Source organism: Cryptomeria japonica, chromosome 6 (assembly GCF_030272615.1).
Source record: "Cryptomeria japonica chromosome 6, Sugi_1.0, whole genome shotgun sequence".
Lineage (NCBI taxonomy): Eukaryota > Viridiplantae > Streptophyta > Pinopsida > Cupressales > Cupressaceae > Cryptomeria > Cryptomeria japonica.
Window position 1 is genome coordinate 137,969,256 of NC_081410.1, and position 24,458 is coordinate 137,993,713.

At 35.5% G+C, this 24,458-nt stretch overlaps 1 protein-coding gene across 1 annotated transcript; it reads left to right on the forward strand.

The window, feature by feature from the left end:
- The first annotated feature begins 15,871 nt into the window (after window positions 1–15,871).
- On the forward strand, window positions 15,872–17,402 carry LOC131040532 (bidirectional sugar transporter SWEET3b-like). The gene is made up of 6 exons (XM_057973478.2): window positions 15,872–15,982; window positions 16,118–16,154; window positions 16,262–16,484; window positions 16,579–16,734; window positions 16,862–16,981; window positions 17,074–17,402. The coding sequence occupies exons 1-6, from the start codon at window positions 15,943–15,945 to the stop codon at window positions 17,344–17,346; spliced, it is 849 nt and encodes a 282-aa protein (XP_057829461.2). The 5' UTR covers window positions 15,872–15,942; the 3' UTR covers window positions 17,347–17,402.
- Window positions 17,403–24,458: the final 7,056 nt, after the last annotated feature.

Genomic DNA, 24,458 nt, shown 5'->3' on the forward strand with positions numbered 1-24,458 from the left:
TAGTGTGCCTAAACACATATGCATTCCCCATTCTAATACTTTTTACAAAGTATTACTATATTGTGGGTTCATCCTTGTTGTGGTTTTTCCCCTAACATGGTTTTCCATATATAAAAATCTTGGTGTTGTGTGTGTTTATGGTGTGTTGCTGACTTATGATTTCATGTTTAATTATCAAATTTGAGAATAAGTTTAAGTAATGTGAGTTTTTGTGACAAATGATTCACACCCCCTCTCAGTTGTCTACCCTATTTCCATCAATTCCTTGTCTATAAATCATTTATCATTTTTATTTATTTTTATTTTATCTACCTATCCATCTATTTTGGTTGTTGTGGGGGTGAAAATACCAAAATAGAGACTTGACTGGGGCAAGTCTCCAAACAACCCCAAACATTTTTTTCCTTGTGTGTAGGTTTCTCAAAAACATTCAATCTTAAGGAGATTGTTCAAAGTATAGAATTACTTATATGCATTTTTTGAGTTTTCTATTTTGTTCCATACGAGACTACAATGTGTTGCATAGATGTGTGCACATTGTGTTGGTGTCCTTGGCCAAGATGCTCAAATTTTGACAAAAAACTCCCTATCATCCGCTCTTTCCTTTTTTGTATTTCTAGAATCTTCATTTCCCCTATCTATCATTATATATCTTTGCTACTTTAGCTAGTTGGATATATTTGAATGTATATAGTTAAATTGGCTTTCAAGGGAATATAATTTTCATTTTTTAGAGTCACATTTTCACCATTACATTTTGTAGCTAGGAGAAGGCACTACCATATACACCCTATTATTTTTATCTTTTTATACAAATCCATGAGAATAATATCTATTTATATAATGGGGGATCATGTTTAGGTACCATCTCCTAAGGGGGATGTACAATAATAGATGCCTTTGGTAAAGTCATAGTAGGATGAATATAAATGTTAGGGCTAAAAAAATCAATATGAGAAATCACCATCCTTGTTATTGTAGACCTAATTTATGTGATGAATTATTATATCTTTATATTTAAACATATTCATTTGAGAATTAATTAATAATCTAGTCATCATTCAAAATCTTAAGTATATAAGAAACATTCATTATAGAATTATTTTAATTTTTTATTTTAAAAAGAATCAATACTTGCATGAAAATCATCATAATGATCACTTGCATGCTTACCTACTGTATGTTGGTAATTGATGACTATATAGCTAATATTTTAGTGGGGTTGATTTAATAAAACTTGATCCTTGTGATCTAGTAATCTCTAGAAGATATTTTAAATTACTACTAGTCCTCGACAATCAACTCAAAAAAAGAAGTTAGTAAATTAGAGAGTAGAAGTGTATAATGTGTTAGATTTGATCCACAAGATGTAGAATCAACCTGGAGTTGTTGGATCAAGTTGAATAGTTTTCCAATTCTACACAAAATTTAGGGATAGTTTGCACTTCAAGCTTATCATGTTCCTTGATTGAGACAAATTGATTTAGCAAGATACTACTATTCATATTCTCTTCTCAAGCAAGAACTAAGTAGCCTCTTTTTACATTGATTTTCCTATATTAAAATTTTAACTATTCTAGCTATAAGTACTTTAATTTAGTTAATCTAAATGTATTTGTATGAAATTAATTAATTAACCTAGGTTAATCCTAGAAGAAAATATATGCTTCTTTTGAGTATCACATGAGAAGAATTTTATCAGATTTCCGCTATCCATTAGATTATCTCTTAGTTGCTTTTGAATTTGATAGTGTGCCTCTTTGTAACATCAATGTTTTGGATCACACTCCATGATCCATCATCAAGATGTTCAAGAGTGCAAGGAGATTTACATTTCTACATCTCCTGGCACTCTTGAACGTCTTGACAATGGATCACAGAGTGTGATTTGAAATGTTGATGCTGAAAACAGACACACAATCAAATCCAAAAGCAACTAAAAGATGATCACGTGAAAAATAAAATAAAATATCTAATATTTGAATATCACAAATAATAGCCTCACTCAACAAAAGCAGTTCAAAATGAAGTTTATGTGACTAAACCTGAAAAATTAAGTGGTTATTATTTGTGAGATACCTTCATACGGGCTTCAGCCCTAGCTCACCCGGTCGTGGATCGCAACTTGAGGCGTGGGTATGCTCCCCATGGTCTTGAGTTCGAGTCCTCGGCTGTGTTAACTCTGTGTGTGTTGCTACCTTGTGAGCGGGTCGTGCACACTGGGGGATTAGTCTCGCTTCAGCGAGGACACCTCCAGATTCCACGATAGTGAATATAAAAAATACCTTCATATGAATACGAAAATGGATACCTAAATGATTTCATGCCAGCTAGTGAAGTTTGGTGCATTTTGTTTTGCTCAATCGACACTTATTGCAATTTGGCACAATATGCACATTTATATAACTAATACTTTGGGGGAAGCCCTCATCATAACCGGATATGCACCTTAATAGAAATACAGCTAAAGTTCTTGCATGCAACTTGAAATCGAGGAGGAATACAGCAGATAAAGTCTTGCGTGGGTACTGTGATTTCCATTTTAGGTTTGTCGAAGTCAACAGTCCGTAAGTTAGATATTATCGCATTCACATTTTATAGTCCGAGTCACAGATTTTATTACTGTGGAGTGGGATTTGCAGTGGCATAGATTACAACTTGTCCATTACAGTGGAGTGGGATTTGCAGTGTCATAGATTACAACTTGTCCGAGTCAGATGATCGTTTTTTGCAAACATGTATATAGCAATATTCTTCTCCACTCTTAAAATTGGGTAGGAAGGATTACCCTTCTTGCAGATTCCCATTCAATTTGTCCATAAACTATTGGCAGTTCTCATCCACCGTGTCTGCTGTATTGGATGAAGTTTTGGATTGCATGTGACCTAATTATCTCCTATTGTAAGATAAACGCAAGTGCACAGCAAGCCTATAAATATGAGCATGCCTCCCTCTCTTGCACAACCTGCAACTCACTCCTATTCTACTCGCCCCACTTCCCAACTAGTACCCATTCCTCCTTGTTAGAATTTTCTGCATTGCAGAATACAGATCTAGCTAGGAAACAAAAACAAAACTTGCAGAAATTACATAGAAGAAAAACAGAACTGAAAGAATGAAATTATATTAATTCCTTGTATTTCACATTATGCAAAAGCATGATTTATAGAAAAAAGCCACCGCAGAGGAATATGAAATTAGCGGTGAAAGATGCTTAGTTAAACTTATTGATCTGTGGTCATTCACGGAGAGTGAGAGAGGATCATGCAAACTGGATGCGAAACTCACGCTAACACCTCCCCTTAAGTCTAACTAAGGAGATATATGAAAAGAAGAAAGATATGGGTCCTGGCAACAAAGCCTGATCAGGAACCTAGTTACAAATAAGAAAGGAGAAAGCCCAATTGAGAAAAACTCCTAACCATTTATTCAAACTAATAAAGACAGTTGCAAACTCCAAATGAATCCACACTGCAACAGGATTGTACAGAATCATAGAAACCACTGCATGAGTACCTCTGGGATACTTTGAAAATGCAAATGTAAATATTCTGCATTGCTCAAATGGATGGACAGATAGGTACACAGTTTCTAAATATAGAAACTGATGATATGAAGACAGGAAGATATGAATCTACAAAAAAATGTGCTCCAAGCTGAAGAACTGCAAAGATGACCTCCGATTGGGATGATGCCATTGTATATCCATTGCTCAATAATGTCCCACTAGAAAGAAACTCTGGAAGCACTCGGGGATGCGACTCTGGAATCTCATGTAGAACCCTATTAGAAAGAATCTCTAGGAGCAAACAAAGTTGCAACATTGGAATCTCATGTAGACAGGAATCTAGAACAAAAGATTATTTTTGACTCTCAATATGAGGAAGAGAGCATAGCAACTTTAATCTTCTATTTATTCAGGAAACTTATTGAAAAAAAACCTATACTAAATGCATTAAGCAAAAATCCCATACAAAATTTCTAAAAGTTTAATTTTTACAAAGCCCCAAATTTTCCAGATCTTCATCATGCGGTGCTTGCAAAGCACGTACAATTTTAAAGAATCAATATAGAAAAAAAATCAAGGAGCACGCAAAAATGAGGGGAAGAATATGCAAGCATTTAGAAATAGAGATCTATGTCAGCTTCCATGATGATGCTAATCTTCAGAAATCTGCCTGCAAATAATCGTTAATGCTTCTTCTTCCTAGCAAACTTGCTCTGATACCATGTAGAATTTTCTGAAAAGCAAAAATACAGATCTAGCTAGGAAAGAGAAAACAAAACTTGCAGATCCAATGCACAAAGATGAAAACCAGAGCAGCTAAGAAAGGAAAGGAATTGTATTAACCATCTTTTTTCTCAATTACATTATGCAAATGCATTCTTTTATACAATAGTAACCACCATAGATCACTGCATGTAATTTCCTAGAAATTACGGAGGAAACAAGGGCAGAGCAACCACATTAACAATATGAAATTAGCGGTGAAAGATGCTTAGTTAAACTTATTGATCTGTAGTCATTCACGGAGAGTGAGAGAGGATCATGCAAACTAGATGCAAAACTCACGCTAACACTCCTTTCATCTCTTCTCGTCTTTGATAAGAAATGATGAACAACTTCATACGTAGTGGGGTTGGCATTCTAGGTTATTATTAAATCTACCCACTAATATACTCTTTATGTTGAACTTTTTTTCAAATTAAGAGTGAAATTTATGATTGATGAGAAGAACCATAGATTCTGTGTATTGACTAGTATGGTTGTGAATACGATGTAGGAAGTGCTTTTTCTTTGTTCATGTACAGTGCACCAATGTAAGTACGCTAACCAGTTCAGATATGAATTGATATCTCAAGGGAATAATATTGATGGGTTTATGTTGAGATTGCAGATGTACGTTCAGGAGTGTGATGTTGAACAAGACTAGTGGAGAAATGTTAGGGTTAACCTATGCAGTGGGTCTGTTCAACTATCTTGTGTACGCTTGGTATGGCTCTCCTCTCATTAGCAATGGATGGGATAACGCTCTTGTCCTCACTATCAATACCATTGGTCTTCTTCTCCAGTGCTGCTTCTGCACCATCTATCTCCTTTTTTCTCTACCCAAATCCAAGGTATATTATATTACATTGAGCACATAAGTTTATTCTTATAATTTAGAAGTTGATTTACCATGCATCTCACCGGCTAAAAATGACATTGCAAAGAAGGATGGGTACGATGGTTGTTGGAGTGTTGATGACTTTCTTAAGCTTGGTGACAATTTCTATGTGTGGTTTGAATGCCCAGAAGAAATTGGTTGTGGGAAGTATTGGAATGGTGGCCTCTGTCATTCTCTATGGATCTCCACTCTCCGACATTGTAACTACTTAATTTCATTAAAATTTATTGCAGATTACTCAAACTGACAAAGGCATTTTCATCTGTCAAACTAAATATGCTAAGGAATTATTGAAGAAATTTGGTATGGGAGATTCTAAACCGGTAAGTACTCCTATGGTTACAAGTGAGAAATTGACAAGAAAAGATATTTATGCACCGGTAAATCCTACAAGATACAAACTACAAGGTTTATCATATGGATGTTAAATGTGCATTTTTGAATGGGGATCTTGATGAGGATGTTTATATTGAGCAACCTGATGGTTTTTCACTATCAGATGATACAAATATGGTTTGCAGGTTAAGGAAACCTTTATATGGATTGAAACAAGCACCTAGAGCTTGGTATGCTAGGTTGGATAAATATCTTTTGAAGCTTGGTTTTACTAAAGGCAGTGCTGACAGTAATTTAAATTATAAGATCACTAATGCTGATATACTAATTATTGAAGTATTTGTTGATGACATTATTTTTGGAGGTGAAGATAAGTTATGCATAGAATTTTCTAAGAATATGGAGAAAGAATTTGAGATGTCTATGATTGGTGAAATGATTTTTTTCTTAGGTTTGCAGATTACTCAGACTGACAAAGGTATTTTTATCTATCAAACTAAATATGCTAAGGAATTGTTGAAGAAATTTGGTATGGAAGATTCTAAACTGGTAAGTACTCCTATGGTTGCAAGTGAGAAATTGGAAAAAAAAGATGTTTCTGCACCGGTAAATCCTACAAGATACAAATCTATGATTGGAGGTCTTCCTTATTTGACTCAGACTAGGTCTGACATTATGAATGTTGTTTGTATTGTTTCAATATTTCAGAGTGATCCTAGAGAAAATCATGAGATTGCGGTAAAAAGGATTTTTAGATACTTACAAGGTAGATGAGAATATGGCTTGTGGTACCTTAAGGATGATAACTTTACTTTATGTGCATATAAAGATGTTGATTGGGCTGGAGATGTCGATGACCCAAAAAGCATTTCTGGTGGAGCTTTCTTTCTTGGAAAGAAGCTGGTTTTATGGATCAATAAGCAACAGTCATGTACTTCTTTATCTAGTGCTAAAGCTGAGTATGTTGCTATTGCTACTAATTGTACACAAGTTTTATGGATGAAGCAAATGTTGAAAGATATAAAGGTGGATTGTGATGCACTGGTAGTTATTCACTGTGATAACTCTGTTGCTATTGATATATCAAAGAATCTGATATTTCATTCTAAAACAAAGCACATATCTATCAAGTATAGCTTTTTGAAGGAAAAGGTGGAAGCAAATGAAGTTAGACTGGTTTATGTGAACACTAAAGAGAAGATTGCAGATATTTTCACTAAACCTTTTCCCAAGGAATCATTTGAGTACCTAAGAGACAGAATGGGAGTTTTTGCCCGTCCGGTAGAGACTTGATTGATGCAGTTTGACATCAGTCTAGCATGCATTATTAGAGATACTATTCATTCCGGCACTGATGTGGGATTCTACTACTCAGGGGGAGTAGTCAACTTTCTGATTCAGTGGTTTATGTTTTTACTTTGACATTTTTGTTAGATTTTTGGCATTGATGTCAAAGTGGGAGAGATATTGATGTGAAAAAGACAAAGAAAGAAAAAAGAAAAAGTCAAAGGGGGAGAGATATGAATAAGAAAAGTAAAAGGGAGAGATATTGACATTCAAAGCTATATGCGGGAGATTGTTGGTCATCTTCCATTGGGGGAGACTTTTTTGGCATTTCCTAGTACTTAGATGTTTTTCACATCTAGTGTTGCCATCAATGCCAAAGGGAGAGATTGTTGGCCATTTGGTGGAATTGATTATGTGTTGTATTGATGTTTTGTCATTGATACCAACACTAGTTGTTTGGATGCTTTATCGGCAACCTTCTGGTCCTGGTAGGTTGAGTGGTTTCCAGTTAATTTGGATCTAGCATGATCCGGTAGGCTCCAATATTGTTTGGTGATGGAATTGGCTTTTTCATGATACTCATGCTCATATTTAGTCAGTTGGTTTTGGTCTGATGATCAGATGCTATCATGTTTGCTTAGAAGCTTAGTTTCTGGTTCCAGCGAGGGTTTCACCGACAGAGCTTTTGCTGAAGATCTTTGATGAATTGCATAAGTGGTATTGGTGTAGCTTCTGGTGAAGTTTCAGGATGTTGTTGGTGACCATGTTCGATACTTGGAGGATGGAGATCATTGTTGTAGCGTGTGGACCTATATTGGGTCCTGGTTGATCTAGGTTATGGACCGGTTTTAATGTAACATCGAGGTATTTCTAGGATGTCTTATGTGTTGAATATTATTTATTTGGTCTAAGGTCGACATGGTTTTGAATTATGTAATTGGATTATTATCTAGTGGGTGACCTAATTGTTTATGGTCGAGGGTTTGTATATATAGATGTAAGATCTCATTGTAGATCATCATGGTTATGGTTAGAGGTCATGGTCAAGGAATGTGATGTACAAATAATGTAATATCATTTAGGCAGAGGATTTGGTCGATCATTGGAGATCGAATTGGGTTTACGTAAGAGGATTTAGTCCTTCGGTATTGAGCTTAACTGGAACTTTACTTAGACATAGAAGATGTTATCTTTTGCAGTTCAACACTTCTCCAGATTGTAGTCTGGATTTCTATGTAGTCAATGAGGCTCCTTTTGTGATGAGTAGTGTGCTCTAGGCTATTGGCCTTCCTGCAAGTTCAGGCCCCTGAATTGTAATTCACATATTTACTGCAGACATATTATCTAACTATGGGTAGGCTTCCCACCGTAGTTTTTCCCTTTACCAAGTTTTCCACGTATAAATCTTGGTGTCATGTGGATGAATTTTATTCTGTGATTATTATTTATGCTTAATTGGTTTAATTGTTATTCTGGCATTGGTTTAAGCATTCCGGTATTAATGTTTTGGGTTCTGGTATTAAATTTTTAATTGCTAATAGTTCTAAAAATCTGAGACAACTGATTCACCCCCCCCTCTCAGTTGTCTTTTGGTTATTTGAACTGTCTAACACCTCCTTACCTCTCCCTCCCTCCCTCTCTCTCCCCTTCTTCCCTCTATCTCTACACTCTCCCTTACTTTCCCTTCTCCCCTCCCTCTATCCCTTTTTCTCACTTGCTCCATACCCCTTTCTCACTCTCTCTCTTTTCTTGCTCCCTCTCTATTATTTGTTGGTTTTGATTAATAAAATCGAGATAGGCTCGTACCATTACATATCCGCATAGTGACACCTAGTGTGCATGAGGGATGCGTAGCTAGCCAAAAAAAACCCCACTAACATAAAACAAAAACCCATCAAGGCATCTCGAAAGCCAGTAGAAATAAGAAGAGCAAAAAATAGAAAACCAACACAACCACCCAAGAAAGACACAAAGAGATGGCCAACTACATGGGAGAATTTTTATTCTATCAATCCTGGCATAAACTTAACACTTAATCTGAGAATAAAACCTTTTTGCAAGACCCAATTCCAGAGTCGGAGGACACCAAGGCAAAATCAAGGGTGGCTTTAACCAAGGACTCTATGGGGCCTAAGCTCACAATCAGAGCCTTGGTCCGTTTTCGTTTCTCCTCCATTTTTTGTTTAAATTGGCCCATATGGTCTGGATAGCCTGTAAAGAGGCGTTATGCATGTTAATTGCATTCCTATAGGCCAAATTGGCCTCCTCAATTTTCATTTTAGGGGCCTCTTGGGAACACAATTTCTTCTACCTCCATTTTAGTCCTAGTCATCTTGATCATGGCATCCATGTCTTCAATCCTCCCATTCACCTTGGTCTACTTCTCCATAAGGCTAACAAATTAATTAACACACCTCCAAACTCTTTCATCATCAATGTCCTCAAGCCAGGTATTAGCCCTAGCTTATTCCTTAGCAGTCGCCTCCAACCTGTTAATTTTCCTTATTGCCACATTCATCTACTGAAAAAGCCACTTCAACAAATCATCCTATCTTTGCACATCATCATGAATGTCCTTCACAATCTTGGTGAGAACAATAATTGAGCTTGGGGGCTTAGTATTAGTATAGGGGGGAGGATTTGTGGGAGGAGGGAAAGGGCTAATATCTTCATTAACATTAGTGGAAAGGGACCAATTTGAGCTCGTAGTTTCAGAGGAATTTGATTCATCAAAGGAAATAGAGTCAGACTCTGAGTGCTCAATTATTTTCACATGCTTGTGTTCCTCAATTTGGGGTTCCTCAACAAGGTCTTTTTTAGAGGTAGCAATGGCTTTGAATTTAGCCATGCATGCGAGGTTTTTTCTAGTGGGCATGTTATGGCCCAAATGAGACGCTTTAGCAAAATTGGATGGGGTGACAATAAGATCAACATATAAGTTAGGGGTCATAGGTGGACCCAAATTCAACAATAGTGATCCCACCCAAGGGGATTTGGGCCAAATAGAAATTATGCAGCCTATGAATAAGACCATGATGAAGGGGGGGGGGGGGGGTTACCCTTGACAATAGCCTTAGAAATAGATTGAGACAAGGAAGATAAGATCCAGTAAAGAAAGTTCATTCTTACCCCATGGCACAAGTGGTTCAACATAGGGAAGAGTTGAAGGTGAAATATCCCCTTTCTACCATCTAGCATGAAATATTTCATGAAGAGAAGAGCAGCCTGCTTCCAGATACTAGGGAACTCTTCTCTGTTGTAGCCACTTTGGAGTTTAGAAACCCCTTCTCTAGGTTCAAAGAAACAGTCAAAATCTTCCTTATAACTCCCCTTAGGATTCTTGGGGAAGGAAACACCATCCAGGGCCAAGCCAGTCACTTTCAGAATGGTCTCCTCAGAAACCACAAAGGCAACACTCCTAATCTTAACAAGGCCATTATCCCAAGCTTGAACAAAGGTCATAGATAGTTTGGGATCATGGTCATTCATACCCTCCACATAGGAGTCCAAATTGCCCTAAATCACTTTACTCCAGAGTTCACCATTGTTTTTGAACTCATAGCATTCATCTGGCTCAACCTAGTTCGAATCTCCTCCCATCCTTGCAACCCCAGAAGCCAAATTGAGAAAACAACAGGTTTGAAAGAAGTAATGATGAGTACTAAAAAAATTAAATTCTCATTGCCTTATCCAGCAAGGAAAGAGAAGGCAAGAATAGAAAATACCAAAAAGGTGATCTTGGGATTACACATCATTAATGGGTATGTCATTCAAAATAATGGAACGGTCCAAACTGGGGACTTCATGCAAGTGGGACCAAACTTTCAAATTATTAACCATCATGCCAAACCTAGCCAACTTGTTCATCACCCTATTTCCCTTGTGTTGCATGTGGCAAAATCTAACATTGTTGAGAGTAAGGCAGAGGGCACAACACTTGTCAATGAGATAGGCAGTCTTCTAATCCGTCTTAGCCACCTCATTTAGCATCATAAAGGTGTTACGAGAGTTAACTTCAATAATGATATTTCTAAGGCCCATCTCCCTAGCCATAGTAAGCCCATGAAATACGATGGCCACTTCAACCACCCTGGAAGTTTGTACCCCAAGGTTTGTTGCGTAAGCAAGGATCAAACTACCATGTGAATCCCTAATCATGCCACCCCCTCCTGCCCAACTCGGGTTTCCATTAGAAGACCTATCAAAATTTAACTATATTTGTTGGTTATTTGATGACTATATAGCTAATATTTTAGTAGGTTTGATTTAAAAGAACATGATCCAAGGTTGTCGTCTATCAATCTTCCAAATATATTTTTAAATACCACTAATCCTATACAATCAATACAAAATAAAGAAGTCAATAAATAAGATAGTAGAATTGTACAATGTGCTAGATTAGATCCACATGATGTAGAATTAACTTAGAGTTGTTGGATCAAGTCGCATAGATTTCCAAGTATCATTTCAATTTATTTAATTTTTATTAAATTTCAGTTTAATATTTTCATTAATTAGTTTCGACTTCTTTATTTAATTAACCCAAATAATTCATCTAACTAAATTTAATCATTCATCTATGAACTGGGTTTGCTAAACTTGGAATCAAAACAATGTCCTACTATAAAATTAATGCCATGTAGTGAAACTAACATTGGAAGAAGGCACATTCACACTTTTTAAAGTAAAATAAACCCCTCCCTAGAAACTTAGTATATCCCAATGCAATGAATGCCTATGTTGGTGTAAATAATTATTCATCATGGATATTATTACACTATACTTAAGTTTACTTAGGTACATGCATTTAATACTAGTTTGGGTATGAGACACTTGGGTGTTTGTGTCACATTGGGATAGTGTGTGTAGGATAATTTCCACCTTTTATGGTGTTGATCTTATCTTGTTGTTACATTCCACCTCATGTAGAATATTTTATTGTTTCTCCTACGTACCCACACCTATTTCCTACCTACCCTTGTTTCTTATTGAGCCACATGTCATGTTTGTGTGCTCACATATCCCTAGCCTTTCCTATATAAGCAGGGTCATCTACATTGTTTGTACAGACAATCATGAGCAATCATTGAACGCTTGATGATCCAGTTGATCAATATTTTCATCTTGATAGAATACAGTTTATTTCTATCATCTATTTTGTTCTCTCTTATTTGTGGTTTCCATTGCCTCTTGATCTTGGCAAAAACTCACATGGTATCAAAGTCATTAGAGTGTCATTGGTTTGCTAATTGAGAGAAATTTTATGTTATTTAGGGTTGTATATTTTGGAGCTTTCTATTACAGGTTATTATTGAAGCTTGATGGGTCAAATCTGAGGTTGCCATTGGATTGAGGAGGTCCAAGAAATTCAATTTTGCCTTTTGTTTTATCCAAATCGGACTTCGAAGGCCAAATCTAGAGGCATTTGAAGTTTAAAGCTGCGACGGAAATTTTCTAGAAATTATAATTTTGTAGACAATTTTCAAATAGTTATATCTCACTCATCCGGACTCCTTCTTTTGAAATTTTTTTTTTGTTTTGGGGTAGAATTTTGTGATCTATATAGTGGTATAGGAGTTTTCTGATTTTCAGATAGAGGTTTTTCTAAAATTGTGAAATCACAATTTTTACAACTTTGGAGGCTTCGTTTGGGCTCATATGGACTCCTTTTCAAGTGCCATTTTTTTTTAGAGTGCATAATTTTTTTTCTACTTTCATAATCTACTATTAGTTTGTAGTGATTATGAGTAGAAATTGTACTTTCAATTTTTGGTCATTTTTTGGCCTATTTGGTACTTGTATTTTGCTTGGATCTCAGTTTAGATCACTAGCAGTATTTGTTGAAGTCTCTTATATCTCATTTTGAGAAGTCGTAATAATTGAAATTAGAAGTCCACTTTGCCATTATTTGCAAGTGCCAACATGATCTTTTTATGGGGGGTCAGTTGTTCATTTATATCTCTTGGTGAAATTCCATTCAGAGGCATCTTCATCTGCAGCATTCTACAGGGCTTCTTTGTTGGTGGCATCATTTTCATGTTTCCATGTTTGAATATTTTATCATGATGTATGCTCTTGCATGAGCAATGTTGTACTCACGCTATCATAAAGTGCCACACCTCTTTGTATCTTATTTTTGTTGACTATTTGATGTAATCCTCTTGTACACATAGATTAGGAATATCTTGTGAGACTTGGTGCATGGCTCCAGTTGAGACTTAGATTGTACACATTTGTGCATGGCTCCCATGAGACTTAGATTGTACCAGTGTTTCTGCCATTTACGAGTATCCAAATGACGCTCAAAGCAGGTTGTCTCCATGCATGATGTTCGTTTTGTTGCAGCGAGTGATTCATCGTCATCGACTTGGTACTTGGTTTTGTCACACTTTGACATTATTGGTGCAACATAGGCTCTCTTTCTTCCTTATGGGGAGGTATTTTTGGTCAACATCTTGGACCATCTTTGCAATAGATTCGACATTGAGGGAGGGCTTCATGGTGTCTTCTTCATCATTGAGAGCATTGTGTGCTTTCATCATCTCTCTTTTGGGGGAGGGTTTTTTCCCATTGGGTTTTCCTCTCTTTCCCTTCTTTATGGGAGATTGCATTTGCATTTGTACATGGGTACCTAACATGGCCTTGTAGCCAGGACCCATCTTGCATTGCTTAGTTGCATTGTAGACTTTAGTGCATTCCCCTAAGTTGCACTTAAGGGGGGTGTTGGTGTAAATTAAATATTCATCATGGATATTATTACACTATACTTAAGTTTACTTAGGTACATGCATTTAATAGCAGTTTGGTTATGAGACACTTGGGTGTTTGTGCCACATTGGGATAGTGTGTGTAGGATAATTTCCATCTTTTATGGTGTTGATCTTATCTTATTATTACATTCCACCTCATGTGGAATATTTTATTGTTTCTCCTACCTACCCACACCTATTTCCTACCTACCCTTGTTTCTTATTGAGCCACATGTCATGTTTGCGTTCTCACATATCCCTAGCCTTTCCTATATAAGTAGGCTCATCTACATTGTTTGTACGGACAATCATGAGCAATCATTGAACACTTGATGATCCAGTTGGTTAGTATTTTCATCTTGATAGAATACAGTTTATTTCTATCATCTATTTTGTTCTCTCTTATTTCTGCTTTCCATTGCCTCTTGATCTTGGCAAAATCTCACAGTCTATATAGCTAGGATAAGGCACTAACATATACACACTAGTTGCAATCTTTGCAAAATATCCATGAGAACCATGTCTATTTGTATAGTGTGTAATCATACACAGATGCCATCTCCTATGGGAGTTGAAGTGAAGCAATATATGTCTTGGGTAAAGTCATGATAGGAGTGTACACTTTAGGATTAGAAAAATCAATAGGATTTAGAGTCATCACTATCATTTTTAAAGACCTAATTGATGTGGTGAATTAATATGTTCTTATATAGAAAATCACAATTAAATAATCATTTGGTTGAGATGACCCCATAGCGTGATGGTAAGTCACGAGCCTTATTGATAGAGAGGTCACGAGTTCAAAACTCGTGTCTTTCATCCTAGAGGCACTCCCAACAAGGCACACACTGGCAGCATGGAGACACAGATGATGACATGGAGGGAATCGATGGAAGAAGTGGTGTGCAATGTGATCACATGGAGGGAACTGATGGAAGAAGTGGTGTGCAATGGACAGGAATTGTAATGAAAGGGCACTACCACCATGGAGAGATAAGGAGATAATTATGCATGATGATGGAGAGATAAGGTGACTCTTCCGTGTGGTGACAGAGAGATAAGGTTTCGCTTGCGCGAGGCAGAGGAGATATAAGGGTGGGCTACCATGCGCATGCAACTGAGTGATAAAATGGAGATGCACGCATAATGGCAAAAGACATCTATGAAGATGAGGTCCCTCAAAAATGTGGCCTCACTGGTTCATAGCTCTAGTCAAAAACATTAATGGCCCCTTACCGATCAAAAAAAAAAATCACTTGATCATCTTCTCAAACCCTGAGTATTCATGAAATATTCTAATTTTGAGTTAAAAGCCTTACCGATCCCAAAAAAAAATCATTTGATCATCTTCTAAAACCGTGAATGTTCATGGAGTATTCTAATTCTGAGTTAAAAGAAAATCAATACTTATGTTAGAATCATCGTAATGATAACTTGCAGGCTTAGCTACAATTTTCTGGTTATTTGATTATTATTATAGAACTAATATTTCAATGGAGTTGAAATTGGAGGCCAAACGATAGCCTAAATATTATTTGGACTGCAAGTTTATGCCCATCGTCAACTATTAAAATAAGTATGAATTCAATTTATTAATTCAGTTGATATTTCCAAAGAAAAAGTAGTAATTTTAATTAGCGTAAATGATTCATTACCCGAATTTAATCATTCATCTGTGAACTGGGTGTGCTAAACTTGGAATCAAAACAACGTCCTACTATAAAATTAATGATTTCATGTCAGGTAGTGAAGCTTGGTACATTTTGTTTTACTTCAACGACCACGAAATACGAACTTGTTGCAGCTTGTCACAATATGCACCATACTACTTTGGAAGAAGTACTCATCATAACCAGATACGCACCTTAATAGAATTACAGCTATGTTCTCGCGAGCAAGTTGGAAACAAAGAGGAATACAGCAGATAAAGTGTCCCCTGGGTGCGGTGACTCCCATTTTAGGTTTCAGAATTCAACATTTCATGAATTGGATATTATTACGTGCACATTTATAGTCCATGCACTGTAGAGGGGGTCTTACAGCGTCATAGATTACAACTTGCCCGAGTCAAATGATCTTTGTTTGCAAGCATATATAACAATATTCTCTTCTCCACTCTTCAAATTGGAAAGTAAGGATTACCCTTATGGGAAATTCTCATTCAATTTCTCCATTAACTATTGTCAGCTTTCGTCCACTGTGTCTGCTATGAGGGATGAAGTGTTGGATTGCATGTGACTTTATTATCTCCTAATGCAAGATAGACGCAAGTGCACTTCAAGCCTATAAATATGAGCATGCCTCCCTCTCTTGCACAACCTGCAACACACTCTTATCCTACTCACCTCACTTCCCAACCAATTTGCATTCCTTGTTTCATCTCTTCTTTTCTTTCACAAGAAATGATGAACAGCATCATACGTAGTGGGGTTGGATTTCTAGGTTGTTATTAAATCTACCCACTAAAATAGTTTCTAGATTGAACGTTTTTTTTTCAAATTAATTTTGTAATTTATGATTGATGAGAAGAACCATAGATGCTGTGTATTGACTGTTATGGTTCTGAATGCGATGCAGGAAGTGCATTTGCTTTGTTCATGTACGGTGCACCAATGTAAGTACGCTAACGAGTTCAGACATGAAATGACATCCCAATGAAGTAATATTCATGACTACTTTGAACATAAATAATGATTATATGGGTTTTTGTTGAGATTGCAGATGTACGTTCAGGAGAGTGATGTTGAACAAGACAAGTGGAGAAATGTCAGGGTTACCCTACGCAGTGGGTCTGTTCAACTGTCTTGTGTACGGTTGGTATGGCTCTCCTCTCATTAGCAATGGATGGGATAACGCTCTTGTCCTCGCTATCAATACCATTGGCCTTCTTCTTGAGTGCTGCTTCTGCACCATCTATCTCCTTTTTGCCCTACCCAAATCCAAGGTATATTATATTACATCGTGCAGATAAGTGTACTTTTAGAAAAAATATTCTTTAGGTTAGATGCTGATCTAACTGGCTAAAAATGACATTGCAGAGAAGAATGGGTGCGATGGTTATAGGAGTGTTGATGGCTTTCGTAAGCTTGGTGACAGTTTCAATGTGGGGTTTGAATGCCCATAAGAAATTGGTTGTGGGAAGTACTGGAATGGTGGCCTCTGTCATTCTCTATGGATCTCCACTCTCCGACATTGTAACTACCGAATTTCATTCAAATTTATTGCAGTCAACTTGTTACTCATATAAGTGATGATGAGAGCAGCCCTGGAATAAGTATTATTACTGACATACATGTGTGTTGATGTTGATAAATATTACAGAGAACAGTAGTTCGAACAAAGAGTGTGGAGTGCATGTCATTCTATTTCTCATTATTCGCATTCCTCGGCAGTGTGCTGTGGTTGGTGTATGGAGCTCTCAGTAAAGACATTCTTATCATGGTAATTACACATTCATTAGAAACAAATCCATATTGATCAGAAATCATCTTTGGATCACTTAAGTGTAATATCATTTCGTTTGATTGATGCAGGCTCCCAATTTTTTTGGAATACCATTAGCTTCAGTTCAGATGATAATATATTGCATGTATAAAAGAAAGAAGCGATTAAGAGTGGCAGTTGAAGAGGGGAAAGTGGAAGTAGTAATTGTAGTTGAATTGGAGAGCGTGGAGGATGAAAGTTTGGCCATGACCAAGTTCCCTGCTTTTGAGGGGAAAGTGGAAGCAGTAACAGTAGTTGAATTGGAGAGCGTCGAGGATAAAAGTTTGGCCATCACCAAGTCCTCTGCTTTCCCCTCATCTTGACAACTGTATGCTGTTTAAGAGTGTTATCCTCCTATTCCAAATGACTTTCTAAGAGACTCAATTTGTTTCTTGAATGTTTCTCTGGCTTAGAAGTAACTCTTAAAATAATAAATATTATATTCACCATTAGAACTTGATCATGTATATTTTCTATACTATTCATTAACAAAAGAATAAGTCCATTTTAATAAGGCAAAACAGTAAAATAATTTTAGCCAGGGATATTTATTAATTCGCTCAGCTCTATGTGTGTTACAATAGTTGATATTTAGTATATATAATACATTCTTATTAAGATATCAATTACTGATCATAATAATGGTTCAAATTAATTTTTTACTCAATAGGATGCTTGCATTATTTTCTTAGAATGGATAGAATATTAAAGTAATATAAGATGTAAATTTATTAATAGTTTGACATAGGACCATTTTTAAATGTCATTTTTATATGACATGAGATTTTAATATGTTCGATGTGTGTGGAATCTAATATTTTCTTAAGAATAAATGTGTTCTTGGATTCAAAAGGCATTATGAGGGTGTGTTGCCTCTTTGACTTCCACAGTGATGTTTTCTTTTGAATCTATTGGTGGATGCCACTCAAAAGCTCTCGATTCAACATTATGAAAGCATAAAAGAGTATTTTTGGAAACTTTACTAATTGATCTATGGATATTGATGGAGACACAATTTAGAAAACATTTATTTTAAGGTTAGCCCAAGTTAATAATCTATTTTTCTATAGGAAGAATACCACCAAAGTATAATTGATTGAATGTGTGGATATTGATGGAGTCACAATTTAGAAAAACAATGCTTTTAAGGCTAGCCCAAGCTAATATTCTTTTTTCTCTATAAGAAGAATACCACCAAAAAATAACTTGGTATTAATATCTTTTGATCATTCACTAATAAAATATCTTCCTTTTTAGTATTAATAAGTAATTCACCAAGAAAAAATAAACTTTAGTCATGTACATGAATTTTCTATTTAATGTAGCTAATCAAGTTTCGTAGGGATTTTGTAGAAAATTTTAATTGCCATTCTTAAAAGTTATCCTTAATAATTTGTCTTCATTTCTTTGTAAAATTATTCAATGTATAATAATCATATTAAGAATTGGGGTAATTTTTTATATGTATTTTGAATGTTAGATTTTGATTATCTAAACACATGACATTTATGTAACCTACCGACCTTACTATTATTTATTGCATTATCATAAAATTGTCTACATTGAAATACAAAAATATTTAATAGGATTAATATATTTTTATCATTGCAATGGTGGAAAAAATAGGTTTTCACTAATTAAGATAATTAAACTACTAATCTTACCTAAGGATCATTACATTAAAAGAGGGAGGTGAATTCAATAGATCTAGTCACAATGCAATTAGGAAAAGGACTAAAAAACTAATTGAATTTACCAATTTGTTATCTTCCCCTTTTGAGTGGAAATTTGGATGTAAATTATGAAGTTAGGGTAAGACAATAGACAATTGAAGTGGAACAAACTACTACATATATCAGACAATTCCATAGACAAGGATCTGAGCAGAAGAATAAGATCAAAACCTATTCCTAAAAGTGTGGGCTCAATTTTTGGGACCGAGATGGAAGGTCTCCTTGTTCCTATAACTCTAAGAGAGGCAAGTGGGATCTTTTTTGGATCAGGGAGACGCACTAGATCCATTGTCAAAATATCGGACAACATTCTTGGGATTGGGATGGTAGGTCACCCTAGTCCTCCACTTTTCGCTTTGTCAAAATATGAACCTAGTCATCATCATCAACTCTTTTAGAATCTTCATCCATAGCTCCTAAATCAACTCCCTGCACATAGAAAGAAAGGAAAAGGATTGTGGATATAGGTTTGCCTTAGGTCAAACCCCAGTTTAGAGGAATTAACCTTGAAATGAATAATGTATATACTGAAGTAAACACTAGGAGATATATACCTCAGATTTTCAATGGTTGATAAGAAGATTGATGGTGCAATGCTCTCTAGATATGATCACAAATGTTAATTGTAATAACATGACACGCATGGACATGAATAAACTAATTAAATACACATGATTGTATAACGTTTGATGTGACGTTTCTCTATAATGTTTGAAGGATGAAATGCTACCTTGAATGCTTGAGAATGCTTGGTGATGAATGCTTGGATGCGTGAATTCTATGGATGGAGTCTTAGAGTCTTATATTTAAAATGAATTGATAATATGTCCTTATATAGGGTTCCCTAGGTAAATTACTGATTAGGCTGACCTCCAATGGTCAAGTTGAGTCACGAGGACCAAAATCCATCGAGGAGGGAGAAAGCCCACCCAAGTTTAAATTGGGTCTTGTTTAAGGGGAACCAAGGTCCACCTTCATCCAAACTAGGGTTCCACCACACCCTTGTCCTTCAAAAATAGGACCAACAAATAAGAAAATGGGGGAGGACAACTCCAAGATAGGGCCCACTCAGTGATGTCAATAGGTGACATCATAGTCAGAGAAAAATGGGGCCAAAACAGGCCCAGGGGGAATGGAGATAGGACACACTAAAGTAGGAGCACAAATATGAGGTGTGAATTGTATCAGTTATAATATATAATGCTACAATCACAACACCATTTTATATAATAGACTATGTGTTTCAAAATTAAATTTATTTTTTCTAATTTAATGGTAAACAAAATGAAGCTTCTAAATTACATTAAACAATGCCCACACATATAGTGAGCCATTTTTTTAGATATACATAATTTTAAATTTTATAATCTTAATAATTTACTAATTGTTATGACAAATAATTCATATATAATTAAGTATTGTATACGTTGATACCAACATGACATAGTTTATAATTGAATAAGATCAACAAATAGTATAAATGGTATACTAGAACAATATTAAGATCCATATATTTGAGAACATAAAGTTTAAGAAAATTCAGTGACATTATCAACCTGCTTTTATCTTGAGAGAAATTTGGATTTGGATTGGAGTCATACCACATACAATAAAAAAAAAAGGAACATTATTACATTTAACTATCAATATAGTATTAAATGAATTAAATAATACCACAATTATGGGAAGATATAATCATCTAGCACAAGAATGCAAAATACTAATGACATTTATATATCATACTAAAGACAATGGATACAAGCTCCACTCTTCATCTTTCCTGTTTGCAAGATAGGTTTTATATTTTTCTTTCTTTATATAGAGGCTTTTAAATAGAAACATGTCATGAAATTTTTAATACTTATAGAGATTCAAATCATGATATAACGACAAATTTAAGACGTCCTCTTTCCACATTACCAAGTGTTTTTTTTTTTTGTTTTTTTGTTTAGTTAATATCTTATCTTTTGTTAGATCCCATGCCAATTTAAAATAATGAGAATTTATCTACAAATAACCAAAAAAATGATATTGTTTACTATGGCTCACCATTTGAATAGAACCCCTTTGGTAGTACTATTCCATAATATTTTATTATCAATATTTCCTATGTAGTTTGTGAGAATGAGCATAAATTATAATAATCTAACATAATTACATACACATATGTGTTACTTCATTAAAAATATCTTATCACACAATAGTATCTATTATTTTAAAAAATATGATAAAAATCCTCTTGTTATTGAGGGGACTTTACTATTATAAAATTACAAATAAACATCACTATATTCATGATCATACATGGTATGAAACATTTTTCTCTAGGTTAAACCCCTAGTTACTATATCATAATCAGGTGTAATATCAAGTACATATATATACATGGATACATACAATATAAATGATATTGTAAAATATGAGATTACATTCATATAGGGGTATTCCCTTTACAGTTAGTAACTAGTTAGGCTACCAACAAATGTATGAAAATATAAAAGGTAGCATTACATGAATATAGTAGTATGTGTCTTTTCAACTTTATTAACATTGATAGCATAATTCTCATTGAAATAATTTTCACTTTTTGAATGAACATTTATTCCTATCATCCATCCAACCATACATATAGGTATTATTTCTAGTATTTCATATCTAGTTGATATAGTTGTTTCATATACACAAAATTAACATGAATATTTACAATAATATATTTATTTATCTATATTTAGTCATCCCTTAATACTTTTAGATATTTGGTTAACATAATTTAATGTATATCAAGTTGCTTCATATTGATTCCATTAAGATTTATGAACAAATTAGGACATCCCAACTTTGTATCATATCAAGTGATTCATTTATTCATGTGTTTCCAATGTTCCACAACAATTTTTTATCATCTTTCATAATAATTTATTTAGTTAGTCTATCATTATAATCTCTCATAATATTGATATAAAATTGTAATTATATCTAGGACATTGTCCTGTTTTTTCCTTTACAATGAACATTATAATAGAATGATTTCAAACTTGTACTATGTGGTTCAAAAAGAAATAATGAAAATCTAAGATGAGTAAAAAAATTATCATTTCTTGACTATTGGAAGGATAACCAGTGGGTGAATCTGAATTCCATAGACCCAACCCTCAACCCTTTGATGTTGTTGCTTAATTATTTTTTGTTAAAACCAATGCTTGAGGATAGGATTATTTGGGCTGGTACCTCTTTTGGAAGTTTCTCGGTCACTTCTGGTAACCTTTTGTTGTCCCATTATCAAGAGCTTCCCCCCTGCTAGTCTAAAGCCTGGGTTCATGGCCTTATCCCCAAGATCAATATCTTCTTTTGGATCCTTCTGCAAAATAAAATCCTCACTACTGATAATCTCTACAAAAGAGGCTTTCATCTCCCTAATAGATGTTACCTTTGCCTAAATGAGGAAGAAAATGTTAACTGTATTTCTCTCTACTATTCCTTCTCTTCTTCTATTTGGTTGCAATTCTTGCAGTTGTGGAATCTAAACTGGTTCTTTCCTGCATCTATTCAAGAGTGCTTGATTGGTTGGAAATGCCTCTCCTCGAACAAGTCTATCATGCTATTATGGGATTCTTCCTCATGTGGTATGGGGAATTTGGAAAGAGAGGAACAATAGAATCTTTAGAGACTCCTACTTGTCTTTGGAAACGGTTCTCTCTAAAATTAAGCGGGCCATTGTGGAAAATCTGAAAGTTGATGGTAAATCTCTTCTTTTAAAAAATAAGGATGAGTTGGATCTTTTCAATAATTGAAATGCTTTTGCCTCTTTAGACAGGAATGACAAGAAGGATAAGAGGGATAGCAACAAATGGTCTTTTCCACCGACTGGGTGGATCAAAGATAATTTTGATGGGGCGGCCAAGGGGAACCTGGGATCGGTTGGGTGTGGGGGAGTGATAATAAATGAAGCTAGCTATTGTATTGTGATGGTGGCACTCCCCTTGGGATCTCAGACCAACCATTTAGTCGAAGCCATGGTAGGTTACCAAGCTCTTACCATTGCTAAAACTTTGGGTTATAATAAAGTTTAGCTCGAGGGTGATTCAAATAACATCATAAGATGTCTTAAAGGTCTTCTCCCCCCCCTCCCCCATCATGGACTATAAAAAATATTATATCATTAACCAAGGAGATAATTAACTCCTTTGAGTGGTGTGTAATTTCACATGGTTATAGAGAGATCAATGCCATGGCTGATTGGGCTACCAACATGGTTGTTCAAGAAAATCAAATGATCTACTGGAGAGGTGAGCTGGATCTTCCTAATGATGCTCATGCCATCCTCATTTATGACAGATTGCATGGAAAAGAGGGAGCGATAAGTGATGATAACAACATAATTATCAATGAAAGATTCTATAATGAATCGTAAAGGGTGGTGCTTGAAGGGAAAGATGGCGTTTAATGTGGAAAAGACCTTGCACACTTTCTGGGTATCCATTTCTTTTTCGAGGGTTTCTATTCTCTATATTTTGGCCCCTATTTTTATTTTGTTCTTTAGTGTGAAGGGTGTGAGAAAATTTGTTGTGGCTGAAATGGGAGGCAATAGGAAGAGGATTGAACCACTTGTACCTATGATGAATTGAAGAAGAAGCCAAAAGTGTGGGCTATTCTAAAAACTCTTAAAATGACATGGTATATGGAGTGAATTCTTGGCAAAAACCCCACTGTTACCAAGTTATTCAAGAAGAATTGGAAGGAGGGAAGAATCACCATAGGTGGAAGGAAGGTGGAAATTGATGAAGGAATGATTGCTAAAGTTATTGGGATGCCAATGGAGGGCGAAAAATTCTATAGGGATAGAAAGCTCACAGAGGCAGCTATTCAGCAGTTCGCGAAGGAAGACTCTAAGAAAGACAAATTGGTGAAATCCAACAAGACCTATTATTCACCAAAAGTGATTAAAAAGGTATGGAGATGGGTTTTGTTTGCTATGATGCAATATGTCACTCTTGATGGTAGATACTCCCATGTTAATGGCTACCATTTTGTGCTCTTGAATCACTTTCACCACAAACTCAGATGACAATGAAGATGAGGGATCGGATACAGAGCTAGAAGATGATTCTGACATGGATAACCTTGCTAAGGGAACCAAAAAGAGGAAGGATAAAGATATGGCTTCTAGGTCCGACAGAAAGACTTCCGACAAAGGGGTTAAGGGAAATAGGAAAAAGGTGTAGGAGGAGGACAACTGGTTTGAAGAAGATGATGAGGATGATGATGGTATGGAAACTGAAAGTGAATATGCCACCCCACCACCTAAGAAGAAAACTAAGTGCAGTCCAGCTATCACTGATATTAGCCCAAAGAAGGAGGTTGGCACCTCAAAGGCCCCTTCTCCTCCTTTGGATCCTAATTAGTAGATTTGTTGTGTGGAGAAAGAGGAAAAGAATGTGGTGGAACAGGAGACTCTGCCTCCTATAAACAGAGTCACAATTGTTGATGTGGAAACCATGGAGAATAATGTCAATTTTTTAGACTTCAATAAAGATAGCAGTAATTCTCCTAGAGTTATGCTTCACACTATGAAGAATGGGGTTATGGAGTTTTATAAAGTTATAAAATGGGTCTACTCGGAGATTGAAAGATTGAAGTCTAAATAGAAGGCCTCTTCAAATAAAATGGACATTATGGAAGTTGTTGTGACGGGTAATCTCAGT